The sequence below is a fragment of the Solanum dulcamara genome, chromosome 8, assembly GCF_947179165.1.
Source record: "Solanum dulcamara chromosome 8, daSolDulc1.2, whole genome shotgun sequence".
Taxonomy (NCBI): domain Eukaryota; kingdom Viridiplantae; phylum Streptophyta; class Magnoliopsida; order Solanales; family Solanaceae; genus Solanum; species Solanum dulcamara.
Window position 1 is genome coordinate 38,437,884 of NC_077244.1, and position 12,605 is coordinate 38,450,488.

The 12,605-nt window shown below is 33.7% G+C and overlaps 1 protein-coding gene across 1 annotated transcript; it reads right to left on the reverse strand.

Moving 5' to 3' along the window:
* Positions 1-9,550: 9,550 nt before the first annotated feature.
* On the reverse strand, positions 9,551-11,002 carry LOC129899887 (uncharacterized). The gene is made up of 2 exons (XM_055974887.1): positions 10,834-11,002; positions 9,551-10,056 (listed from the first exon to the last, which is right to left on the reverse strand). The coding sequence occupies exons 1-2, from the start codon at positions 11,000-11,002 to the stop codon at positions 9,551-9,553; spliced, it is 675 nt and encodes a 224-aa protein (XP_055830862.1).
* Positions 11,003-12,605: the final 1,603 nt, after the last annotated feature.

Below are 12,605 nucleotides of genomic sequence, written 5' to 3' on the forward strand. Positions count from 1 at the left end.
TATTAGGGCTTTTAGAGAGAGAGGGGGACTAAAAAATGGTCCCAAAAATGTCCAAGGATAGTGTATATATAATTTGGGGAAATACCCAAATTGCCCTTTCCCAAAAATATGGAAAACAGGCTAAAACGCTCCTGGCACGATAGTGGCGCATCGCGCCACTACGGTGCCAAGTCGAATTTAGGCTTAAAACCTGCACATCTGATAGTGGCGCATCGCGCCAAGGACCAAACTACTGAGGCTATTTTATGGCGCGATAGTGTTGCGTCGCGCCGCTGTGGCGCCAAGCCCAGATTTCCAGCAGTTGCAACCCAGGCCTGAAATTCCTGCAGTACCCATCCGTCTTAGGATTGTCATATCTTTTGACTCCGAACTACAAAAATTGCAATCTTGGTGGCGCTGGAAAGAAGACTCAAAGACCTTTAATTTGGTAGGTTGTTGTCCACTCAGTTCATTATAACCTAGGATATATGGTCGTTTGAAGTTGACCCTCATATTAACTCCTCCGAAAACTTAATCGATTGGAATCCTTTAGACTCGTTTTGGTGCTAGAGATCCCTTATGCCCCCTAAACACATCTAACACACTCCAAATACTTAGGAATTAATCCTAACTCATATATATAATTGCAAGTCCTTCGTTTCGAGGCTACACACACATGAAGAAATGTTCGAGTCTTTGAAAAAAAAAAACTGGGGTATTACACTACCCCAAATATATACAATTAAAATATTGAAAAGTTGATAGGAAATAAATATCTACATTTTTATCTTCTTTGGATCAAGGACGGCTCATTAATTGGAAGACAAAATATATAAAGTTTTATCATTTTTCTGCTCGGGTCAACTTCCATCATTTTCGAAGGGCCTAACTACCCCTACTCCTCCTATGTTCATTTTTTATAATAATCCTAAAGCAATCTAAAAGAAATAAAAACTAACGTCCTAAAGCGTGTCTATTGTCCCAACTTAATATTCAAGCGACATTGAATTTACTAATTGGATATGTTATAGACTAAAAAAATATAAAGGTTTCCTAATTAGATACATCGTCAAACAGAACAAATAAGACGAGCAGTTAGCATATAAAGTCTCAAATGAGCCTCTAGATTAATTAATTAACATGCTTGAAAACACGTATAAGTTGTGAAGGTCATAATAATTATGTGTGTGCACACAATCAGACGTAGGTATCGTAAACATAAAAACTTGAATAACATTAGACATATGAAGGTGATTTTAATTACTAATGTGACTGTAATAAAAGAAGACATGCTCGATAATTTTAGTTATTAACTAATAATGTCTATAAAATTCTATTAACATGATTTTTAGTTAATAGCATGTTGAAAATTTATTAAAATACTATAGATATGGTTTCTAAATATTGTGTCGAAAATTTATTAAAATGTCACAGGCATTATCTCTTTATAAAATAATATTATAAAAATTTATTTTAAATCCTATAAGCATGATTTTTAACAATATATTAAAAATTTATGGAAAATAGTAAGCATGCTTTCTAATACAATTATATGCTGGAATATTTATTATAACATTGTAGGCACAGTTTTAATATAAAATAATGTGATAAATAATAATTAAAATCCTATAGGTATGATTTCTACACATAATATCATGACAAACATTTATTAAAATCCTATGACGTGATTTCTATGTATATTAATATGCTGAGAGTAAATTAAATTCTATGAACATGGTGTCTAAATTGATGAAATATATGTCACAAATATTAGGCATGATTAATTAGGGAGGTCAATCTTAACCTATAAGCATGATTTTTACCTAAAGTAACTTTCTAAAAATATTCATTACATCCTAATAACTGCTAAAATTTAAAGGTGATTTTATAATTATAAAAATATTTTCATTTAAGTCCTATAGACATGATTTGCTACATGATATTAACATAAAAACCCTATGAATATTACATCAAAATAACTAACATGTTTAAAATATTATTAACCAATAACCATGATTTTAAAATAAAGTATATATTGAGCACATTTATTAAATCCTATAGATATAATTTCTGTATGAATTAACATGATGAAAATATTTATAGTCCTATAGGCCTGATTTCCTAGGCAATACAAAAATATCATTAAATCCTATAGGCGTGATTTTCAAATTCTATATGATATAATATGCCCAAATAAAATAAAATTCTATAGGCATGATTTTTTTAGATGATATAATATGTTGAAGATACACTTAAAGCTATGATTGTGGTCATAAAAAATAGCACGAAACCTATCGATTTGAATCTTATTGATACATGTTCTAATGTAAACTTGATCATTTAATTATTCTAATAACACGAGTTAGTGATTTTAATTTAAACAAATGTAAACATGTAAAAAGTTAGGCAAATAATTTTAAAATACATATTATAATATACAATAAGGCAATATTTGGATTAGACTATTTGTATATTAAAACTTTAGGCCATTTTTTCAATTAAATAAATAAATACCTATAGAAATAGTACTCAAACCCAAATTTAGAATTTTATCTAAACATGATGATAATGTCATGATTTTAAAAGTTACCCTCAAACACTAACTAATATATCCACATGCACACACAATACATCATTTAAAAATAAAATAAATACAAATAGCACATTAATTCCCATCCCCCCTTAAATAGTCCCCGAATATTTATTATTATTATTATTATTATATGAGCAGTTTTCTTTTACATACGAATTATTGTAGCGCCAAAATAATAAATACAATAAAATATATAAGCTTGTCAAAAACTTAAACTAAATACATCCGAAAGTGCCCTCCTAGCAACTCTTCTTATCTTGTACCTCTAGAGTTCAAAACCTGTTTAAAGAATATAAACAAGCAATATACGATAACACACAACACACATACGATATTATGACATTTAAAGGCAAACAGAGAAGAGAATACAATTATCATATCTCTGTAAAATGAACAAGTATACACAAAGAGAGAAGGGATTTAGATACTAACCTGGATGCTTTCCATATTTTATTTAACAAGATATACTATGCAAGAGCTTAAAGTAAATACTATATAATAAAATAGGAAAAGAATTACTAACCAGCTAGCAGGATTTTTATCATTATGCAAAAAAAAAAAAGCAGTAGTAATATCCAAGATCCAAACAAGTAACGGAGTAGCAAAAATAAAAAAAAATAAATTAAGAGCAATGAATATTTTGTTTTCAGTCTCTTCCTGTTCTAATGAATATTAGGTGTTCGAAATAAAAAATAAAAGAATTATGTGTTCTTCTTCCTGTGTGTGTCTTTTTATTATGAAGATGTAGTCTCATTTATAATAATCAAAACAATCATGAAGCAAGAAAATTCACATTTTTTAGTTAGACTTTTCTCCCAAAATAGTCAATAAGAGGAGCCAAAATTCACCAAGGGATCCCCAAATTTAACAAATAAAATCAAGCAATATTTCAACAACAAATCTGTCAAGATTTTCAATAACCAAATCAGTTATCAGTTTGGTCAAATGATTCAAAAATTGGTGAAAAAGTCAAGAAATACAACTAAGAAAAGACCTAAAATTATGGGAAGAGAGACCCTTATCACTAAATGTAAAAGAATTATTTCCTTAAATGAATAAAGACTAAATAAAAAGAAAAAAAATAAACAAAGACTACCATAAAACCCAAAATAAGAATTTGTTTAAATTGCAATAGCAAGTTACTTGAAAATGAGGAAAGCTAAATTTCAAGGCCAAAATAAAAGTCTATTACTTAAGTAGTAGACATGTAATCATCCATCCCAATAATTAAAGTAACAAAACTATTTTAAACTTTATTTTAAAGTAGAGGGGTACTAACTTTATTTAAAAGTAGAGGGGTACTAACTTTATTTAAAAGTAGTAGGGTACTAACTTTATTTTAAATTTAATAAAGGGACAAGATTAATTATGCTAAATGCCAAAATGATTACTAATTGTTAGCAATTTAAGAAGAAAAAAATGTTAATTACTAATTATTTTCAAACAGGCAAACATTTCTATCAATAAATTATGCCATAACCAATAAAACATTAAACCTTTCCCAAATCTAAATCAAGAAAACAAAATATCGGTTATCAATTAGCTAATCAAACAAATAACCAGATTAAAGGATATGCATTTAGACAATGGCAAATAATAACAGGCTTACTGTAAAAAAAAACCTCAACTATACTTGTCCATAGGGCTGTACAGGACAAACCGATAAACCGCACCAAACCGACAAACCGAACCAAACTGGGAAAAAAACCCTACTAGTGATTTGGTTTGACTTGGTTTGGTGTTTGAAAAAAAACCCGACAATTATAGGGTTGGTTTGGTTTTAACTAAAAAAGGTCAAACCGAACCCAAACCAACCCGATTATAGATATACTACTTTTAAATTATGTTATACATAAAAATATTTATTAAAATGTAATTTATAAATATTTTTTAAAATTTTTTCATAATTTTTGTTTTCTTTCTTACATTTAGATTTGGACTTGAGTAGTCCATCTAAATAATATACAAAAAAACTTATCTTATAAAGTTATATTATAAAGTTAAAACTTCAAACAGTGTTGTGCCTCCATCTTATATGTTGATATTTTGTACTAGAAATCTTTTTAAGAAGCACTGCTCTGTGCTTTTTATTAGATACTATGAGAAACCCAAAAAAATCCGAAAAAACCCCAAAAACCCGAGAAACCCGAAAAACCCGAAAAAACCAGAAAAACCGAAGAAAAATTGATATCGAAAAACCCGATTTTTATTGGTTTGGTTTGGTTTATAGATTTAATAACCCGACACAAATGGTTTGATTTGGTTTGTAAAAAATCCGAACCAATTCGGTCCATGTACACCCCTACTTGTCCATAATCAAAATATAAGAACATGAACATGGACAGAAAACAACACATAAACATGTTTTGTAATCTTAATCGACTAAGAGAGAGCAAACATCTAAGAACGATCTACAATTGTGCATAATTAAAATGTAAAAACATGAAAATGAACATGAATAGAAAACAACAATATCAATATGCTTATTAATCTTAATCGATTAAGAACGAACAAACATCTTTGAATCTCGAGTTTAACAAATCATTTGAAAAGAAACAAAGAACTAAAGAGACTAAGTAGGAATGTACCTCGGACATACCTTGATAAGATCCGTCTCTAAATAAAATTAGATCATGATCATGCAACCCAAGTCTCGAGTTGGGTTAACTGCTGGCCGGAGTTCGCTTGTCCAGTCTCGCTAGCGGTCGACTAGAGGAGAGGAGTTTTCGCCGGTAGAGAGACGTAGGCTGCTGGTTCACTGGTTTCAGCGGTGCTGGAGGTTGAGAGGGAGAAAGAGGAGAGAAAGAGGGAGATCGAGAGGTGTACAATGGTTCAGTGGTGCGTGGGTGTGCGGTGCTGCTGGTCGTGAAGATAGAGAGGAAGAGCAGCGGTGTCTGCTTGGTGGAGATGGAGCGGCGGTGGAGGAGAAGAGAGATGCATGGTGGCTATTTGGTGGTGGTGTTCGAAGGAGAATCAGCAGCGGTGTGAGGGTTCGTTTGGTGGTGGATGATGTGTGGTCGGAGAAGAGGAGAAAAGTAGTGTGAGGGAGACGATGATGGAGGAGACGATCTCACCGGTGGAAGCGACGTTCATGGAGATGACGGCGTTGTGTCTTCTCTTCTCTTTGGAGAAGATGAAGAGTAGAGAGAGAGCGAGGTCTTCTCTTTTTTGATGAGAAGAAGAGTCAAATGTTTTTAGGGTTTGGGTAGTTAGGGATAGGAGAATAATAGAATTAAATTGTGGCCATTGATCAGTATATATGAACAAATGTGATTAAAAGAGAGATTTAAATTAGACCACATTAAATTCAATGAGGCTAGAATTATAATTAATTGGAAACTAATCGGCTAGAATTTTAATAAATGGGATAAAAAGGACTATGCCTAAAAATAAAATGGAGGAAAGTTGAATAAATTGCTATCTAATTAATAACCATATATATATATATTAAATAAATAAAATCATAAACTTTATCAAGTAATAATATTTTATACCTAAAGTAACTACTCATGTATATACTATATAAATATATATATATATATATATATATATATAATGTACATATGTATATAATACATACTAAAGTAGATGCATAATTAATATAGTTAACTAAAATATATAATAAACTTCATTAAGTAATAACTTTATAAGCACATGTATATAAGACGTATTAAAATACATATGTACTATGTACATATTAATATGAATAAGTAAATTACAAAAATAAACTAAGTTAAGTAAAATATATTTCTTTTATATAAAGAAAATACACACACATATATAATATATACTAAATAGACACGTAAAAAATATATGAACGTTTAACGCTTGTAATATTTTTTTAAAAATAAAAATAATAAAGATAATGGTAATAATATTAATAAATAAAAACATATTATAAATTATGAATGCCAAAATATATAATTTATTGGTTAAACTAAATATAAACTCATTTAGTTAGAAAAGGAATAAGTTTTGAAAAATGTCTATTTAGTAAGATAGCAATCTAAAAGAAGTTATAGGTCGGTCAAAATTGAGTGTCAACAACTTGCCCCTTCTTTGCTTGGGAATGAGATGAATTGACGAACAAAGAAATTTGACGTAATAGATGATTTTGTCCGACCAATGGAATAATCTCAGAGGGACCGAATGAAATGAGTGAGAGTTGCAAAAAATATTGCAGCCGAGATTTTGGTTTCAAGTTAACTACATATCTCTGGTTATATGAGAATCAGACCGTGTGTAGTTTTAGAGGGTAGAATCACAACAAATTTTGATCGAATTCAAAATTTGCATAGTGTTGGATTATGGTAACACCGAGTTCTTATGGGTGATAACATACGAAGATGTTAGCGCGAATAGAACGAATATGGTTAGGCTCAAACTGAGGTTACCCTAGTATCAAGTTATGGTGATGCTGAGGCGTGAAAGAGTTATAAATAAAATTCAAATCCAAACTTTGAAAATCGAGCCAAGTTGAGTTTTGAAAGAAAATCCTTGACATAGCTAGGGATGTTTGATATTCCACTAGCTTGCCCTAGTTTGCTGCCTAGAGGGAGTTCCATGTTGTAATGCGGTGGCCTCCGACTGGCGGGGCGATTGTAATGTAACGCCTGTATCTGACTGTGTAAAGCTTGTAATGTAATGCCTGTATCCGTCGGTATAGAGCTTGTAAATGTAACTCCTGTATCTGGCGGTATAGAGCTTGTAAATGTAACGCCTATATCTGGTGGTGTAAAACTTGTAATGTAACGCCTGTATCCATCGATGAAAAGCTTGTAATATGGAATTTAATTGTAGATGTACGATGATGTTGTATGCATGCTTCTAATCGGTGGAGTTTGATGAGATTAGCTATGTACAACCTCCAGACAGCGGAGTTTGGATGAGTTTGCTATGTACATCCTCCAGACGGCGGAGTTTGGACGATGTTTGCTATATAAAACCTCCAGACGGCGGAGGTTGGCATGACGTTTGCTATATACAACCTCCAGACGATGGAGTTTGGACGATGTTTGCTATATACAACCTCCAGAAGGCAGAGTTTGGATGAAGTTTTCTATATACAATCTCCAGACGGTGGAGTTTGAATGATATTTTCTATATAAAATCTCCAGACGATGGAGTTTGAACGATGTTCGCTATATACAACCTCCGAATGATGGAATTTGAACTGTGTTTGCTATATACAGCCTCCAGACAGTGGAGTTTGAATAGGTTTTGCTATGCACAACCTACAAATGGTGGAGTTTGAATGATGTTTTCTATATATACAATCTTAAGATGAAAGAGTTTGAACGATGTAGGCTATATACAGCCTTCGGACGGTGAAGTTTGAATGATGTTTGCTATATACAACCTCCAAACGGCGGAGTTTGAACGATGTTTGCTATATACAATTTTTGATCGGTGGAGTTTGGACCATGTTTGCTATATACAACTTTCGATCGTCGGAGTTTGGATGATGTTAGATGGTATTCTCCAATTGATGGGGCTTATTTGACGCAGTTAGACGATATTCTCCGATAGAGGAGTAGTTGACGAGGTTAGATGACAAGGTCTGATTGATAGAGTTATTTTTGACAAAGTAAACTATCATATTTATCCTATGGGGGCCCTTTGTCTTCAGTATTTTGATCTGGATCTTGAGCGTACCTGCAAAAGATTTAAAAGGAAATATTTTAGATAGCAAATCCAAGTATAAATTACTTCCGATAAATAAGGTAAGGGAAGGATATTTTGGCTTATGATTTTGAGAAGTCAAATGGCGTCTTCAGTCATGCCCTTAGACTTGAGGTTGCCTTCCTTGATCCCCTATTTTCCTGTGCTCAAAGAATAAATTTAATTTGGAAGAGGGTGTTGATTTGTATTGACTCGCACATTCAGGCCTCATCACCAGAAACCTCCAATACTTCTTTAGTCCAATCATAGTATCTTAACATAGAGACTTGGTAGTGGAATAGTAGAGAAGTATTTTTTTTAAGAATAATAGTTTGTTTTTAGCAAAGGAGTATATCATATGTATATTATGTATATATATATATATATATAGAGAGGGGGGAGTAATCCTTTATCATTTTAAGGTTATGACATGCTTCAAAGTCCATCAAGCTTCTCCATATCTAAATATAATCTTTCTCAAAGTTTGTCTTCTCATGATGCTTCTCTAGACTTGCTCACCAGATCTTTCTTGTTCTAAAGATACCTAAATAAAGGAGGTTTTCCTATAGATATGACTGAATGCTTAAGGTTGCCTACGTATCCCCAAATGGAAAGCAGGTTTGTACGTAGTTTGAGGATAAAAAGTGAACATTATGCAATGCAATGACCGAGCCTAACTCAGGATGCCTACGTATCCAAGTGGAATCAAGTCAGGACGTAGTTCAATTACAAAGGGGTAAGTATAAGAATAAAAATATGTGATGCAATGATCGAGCCTAGCTCAGGCTGCCTACGTATTCAAGCAAAATCAGGTCATAACGTAGTTCGAGTACAATAGGAAAGTAAAATAATGCAATGACCGGTCCTAAATCAAGCTTCCTACGTATCCAAGCGGAATCAGGTCAGGACGTAGTTTAAATACAATAGAAAGCAAAAATATAAAGGGGCCCAATCCGACAAGGATAGCCTACGTATCGCACCGAGGAAAGTCAAGTCGAGTGTAGTTCTTAAGTACATGGAAATGATATTTTTGGATTTTCTAAGAGAGGAACGGACCTAATGTGGGTTGCCTACGTACCCCACCGTGGAAAGTCAGGCCGAGACGTAAATCTATTTACATGGAATGTAAGAGTATAAAAAAAATGAAAGCTAGTCTTGATGTCTTCAGATATAGGACTTCTTGATGGCATCTGAATTAATTGGCTTCGTGCTCACTGTGTCGTCCATTTCTTCCAAGATTATCGCTCCTCCAGATAATACTCTATGAACCATGTAAGGACCTTGCCAGTTTAGTGCAAATTTCCCATTAGCTTCTCCTTAGTGAAGAAATATCTTCTTCAATACTAATTGTCCCGGTGTGAACTGTCGATGCTTGACTTTTTTGTTGAATGCTTTGTCCATTCTGTTCTGATAGAGTTGACCATGACAAACTACGTCCATTCTTTTCTCATCAATGAACATCAACTGTTCAATCTTGTTGCAAATCCATTCTGCATCATCAAAACCGATCTCTTGAATAATCCTTAAAGATGGTATTTCCACTTTAATGGATATTACTACTTCTGAACCATAAACCAACATATGAGGATTTTCCCTAGTGGAAGTTCTGATGGTGGTAAGATAACCAAGAAAAGCATACGGTAACTTCTTGTGCCATTGTCTGTGACTATCCACTATTTTCCTTAAAATCTTTTTGATATTCTTGTTTGCATCTTCAGCTACTCCATTCATCTGTGGTCGATAAGTTGTGGAATTTCTATGAGCAATCTTAAACCACTCACAAATTTCCTTTATAAGATCGTTATTGAGATTGTCCGCATTATCTGTTATGATTCATTCAGGAATCCCAAATCGACAAACAATATTTTTGCGAACAAAGTCTTCCACTACTTTCTTAGTTACTGCCTTGTATGTTGAATCTTCAACCCATTTTGTGAAAAAATCGATAGCCACAAGGATGAAACGATGTCCATTTTATGCAGGAGGCTCTATGGGTCCAATTACATCCATGCCCCAAGCGGAAAATGGCCAAACGAAACCCATAACATTGAGCTCATTTGGTGGAACTTGTATAAAATCTCCATGCACTTGGCATTGATGACACTTATGCACGTATCTAATGGTATCTCTCTCCATGGTCATCCAAAAATATTCAGCAATTAAGATCTTTTTAGATAGAGTGAACCCATTCATATGAGGTCCACATGTTCCTGCATGTATTTTTTCTAAAAGCCTCATCATTTCCTTGGTGTCAATACATCTCAGCAATCCTAAATCTGGAGTCCTCCTATATATAATTTCTCCATTATGAAAGAAATGATTGGCCATTCTTCTCAAAGACCCTTTTTTCTTTCTTGTGGCATTTTCGGGGTATTCTCGTGCTTCTATCGATCTCTTGATGTCATAATACCATGGTCTTCTATCCAATTGCTTATCAACATGAAAATAATATGCATGTCGATCATATAACTTTACTTCAATAGGGTCGATGTAATTCTTGTTTGGATGCTGAATCATTGAGGATAATGTTACCAAAGCATCGACAAATTCATTTTGAGCTCAAGGGACATATTTGAATTCCATCCTTGTGAATATCCTACTCAACTCCTTTATGCAATGCAAATAAGGAAGGATCTTCGCATTCTTAGCAGCCCATTCTCCTTGTACCCGATGAACCAATAAATCAGAATCGCCTATGACCAAACCCTCTTTGACATTCATGTCTACGGCTATTCTAAGTCCGAGAAGACAAGCTTCATACTCTGCCATGTTATTTGTACAATCAAACCTAATTTTGGCTGAAATTGGATAATATTGACCTATTTCTAAAATTAAGACTGCTCCTATTCCGACTCCTTTTGAATTTGATGCTCTATCCAAAAACATCCTTCAACCATCATATGGTTCTGATATGTCTTCTCCTACAAACAACACCTCTTCATCAGGGAAGTAGGTTTTGAGTGGTTCGTAATCTTGATCCACTGGATTTTTTGCGAGGTGGTCAGCCAAGGCTTGCCCTTTGATGGCTTTCTGTGTCACGTACACAATGTCAAACTCGCTCAACAAGATTTTCCACTTTGCCAATTTACCTATAGGCATTGGCTTCTGAAATATGTACTTGAGTGAATCCATTCTTGAGATCAACTACGTGGTATATGCAGACAGGTAATGCCTTAATTTTTGTGCGATCCTAGTCAAAGTTCAACACATTCAATTCAATAAGGTATATCTTGCCTCATATGGTGTGAACTTCTTACTCAAGTAGTAAATGGCTTGCTCTCTTCTGCCTATCTCATCATCTTGTCCCAATACACATCCAAATGCATTATCCATGACAGATAAGTATAGTAGCAACGGCCTCCCAAGCTCAGGTGGGACCAATACAGGTGGGTTGGAAAAGTATTCTTTTATTTTATCTAAAGCCTTTTGACATTCCTCCATCCATTTTGTGGCAACACCGTCTTTAGTAATTTAAATATGGGTTCATGAATTACTTTGGATTATGCTATGAACCGATTGATGTAGGTAAGCCTTTCCAAGAAACTCATCAGGTCCTTCTTGGTCTTGGGGGAGGTAATTCTTAAATTGCCTTGATCTTAGAGGGATCCAACTCTATGCCTCTTCTGCTAATAATGAATCCTAACAGTTTTCCTGAGGGTACTCCAAATACACACTTTGCTGGATTCAATTTTAGATTATACTTTCGCAACCTCTCAAAGAATTTTTGCAAATCATATAGGTGGTCCGAACTCCTCTTGGATTTGATAACGACATCGTCTACATATACTTCAATATCTTTATGGATCATATTGTGAAAAAGAGCAGTCATGGCCCTCACATAGGTTGCACCAATATGTTTTAGGACAAATAGCATTACTCTATAGCAATATACCCCTCATGGAGTGATAAATGTTGTCTTTTCTGCATCATCTTCATTCATCAGTATCTAGTGATATCCCGCAAAACAATCGACAAATGATTGCAATTCATGTTTTTCACAATTATCGATGAGTATATGAATATTTAGGAGAGGGAAATCATCTTTAGGACTAGCTATATTGAGAACTCAATAGTCCATACATATTATGATCTTTCCATCCTTTTTTGGCACTGGTACTATGTTGGCCAACCAAGTGGTGTAATTTGTAACCCTCACAACATTTACCTCAATCTGCTTGGTTACCTCCTCTTTGATCTTTAGACTCAATTTTGGTTTGAACTTTCTTTTCTTTTGTTTAATGGGTAGGCAGGTGGGATAAATTAGTAGTTTGTGTGAGATGAAATTGGTGCTTAACCCGGCATATCATCGTAAGACCAAGCAAATATGTTGACATGTTGCCTAAGCAATTTTGTTAACTCCTTCTTTCTTTCG

Bases quoted from the DNA above. Each gene is read 5' to 3' on its own strand.
- LOC129899887 (XM_055974887.1), bottom strand. From the start codon at position 11,002: ATGGCAGAGTATGAAGCTTGTCTTCTCGGACTTAGAATAGCCGTAGAC. The intron at 10,057-10,833 runs GTAGGATATTCA...GAATCATAACAG, and splicing joins GCATTGCATAAAGGAGTTGA to ATAATGCGGACAATCTCAAT.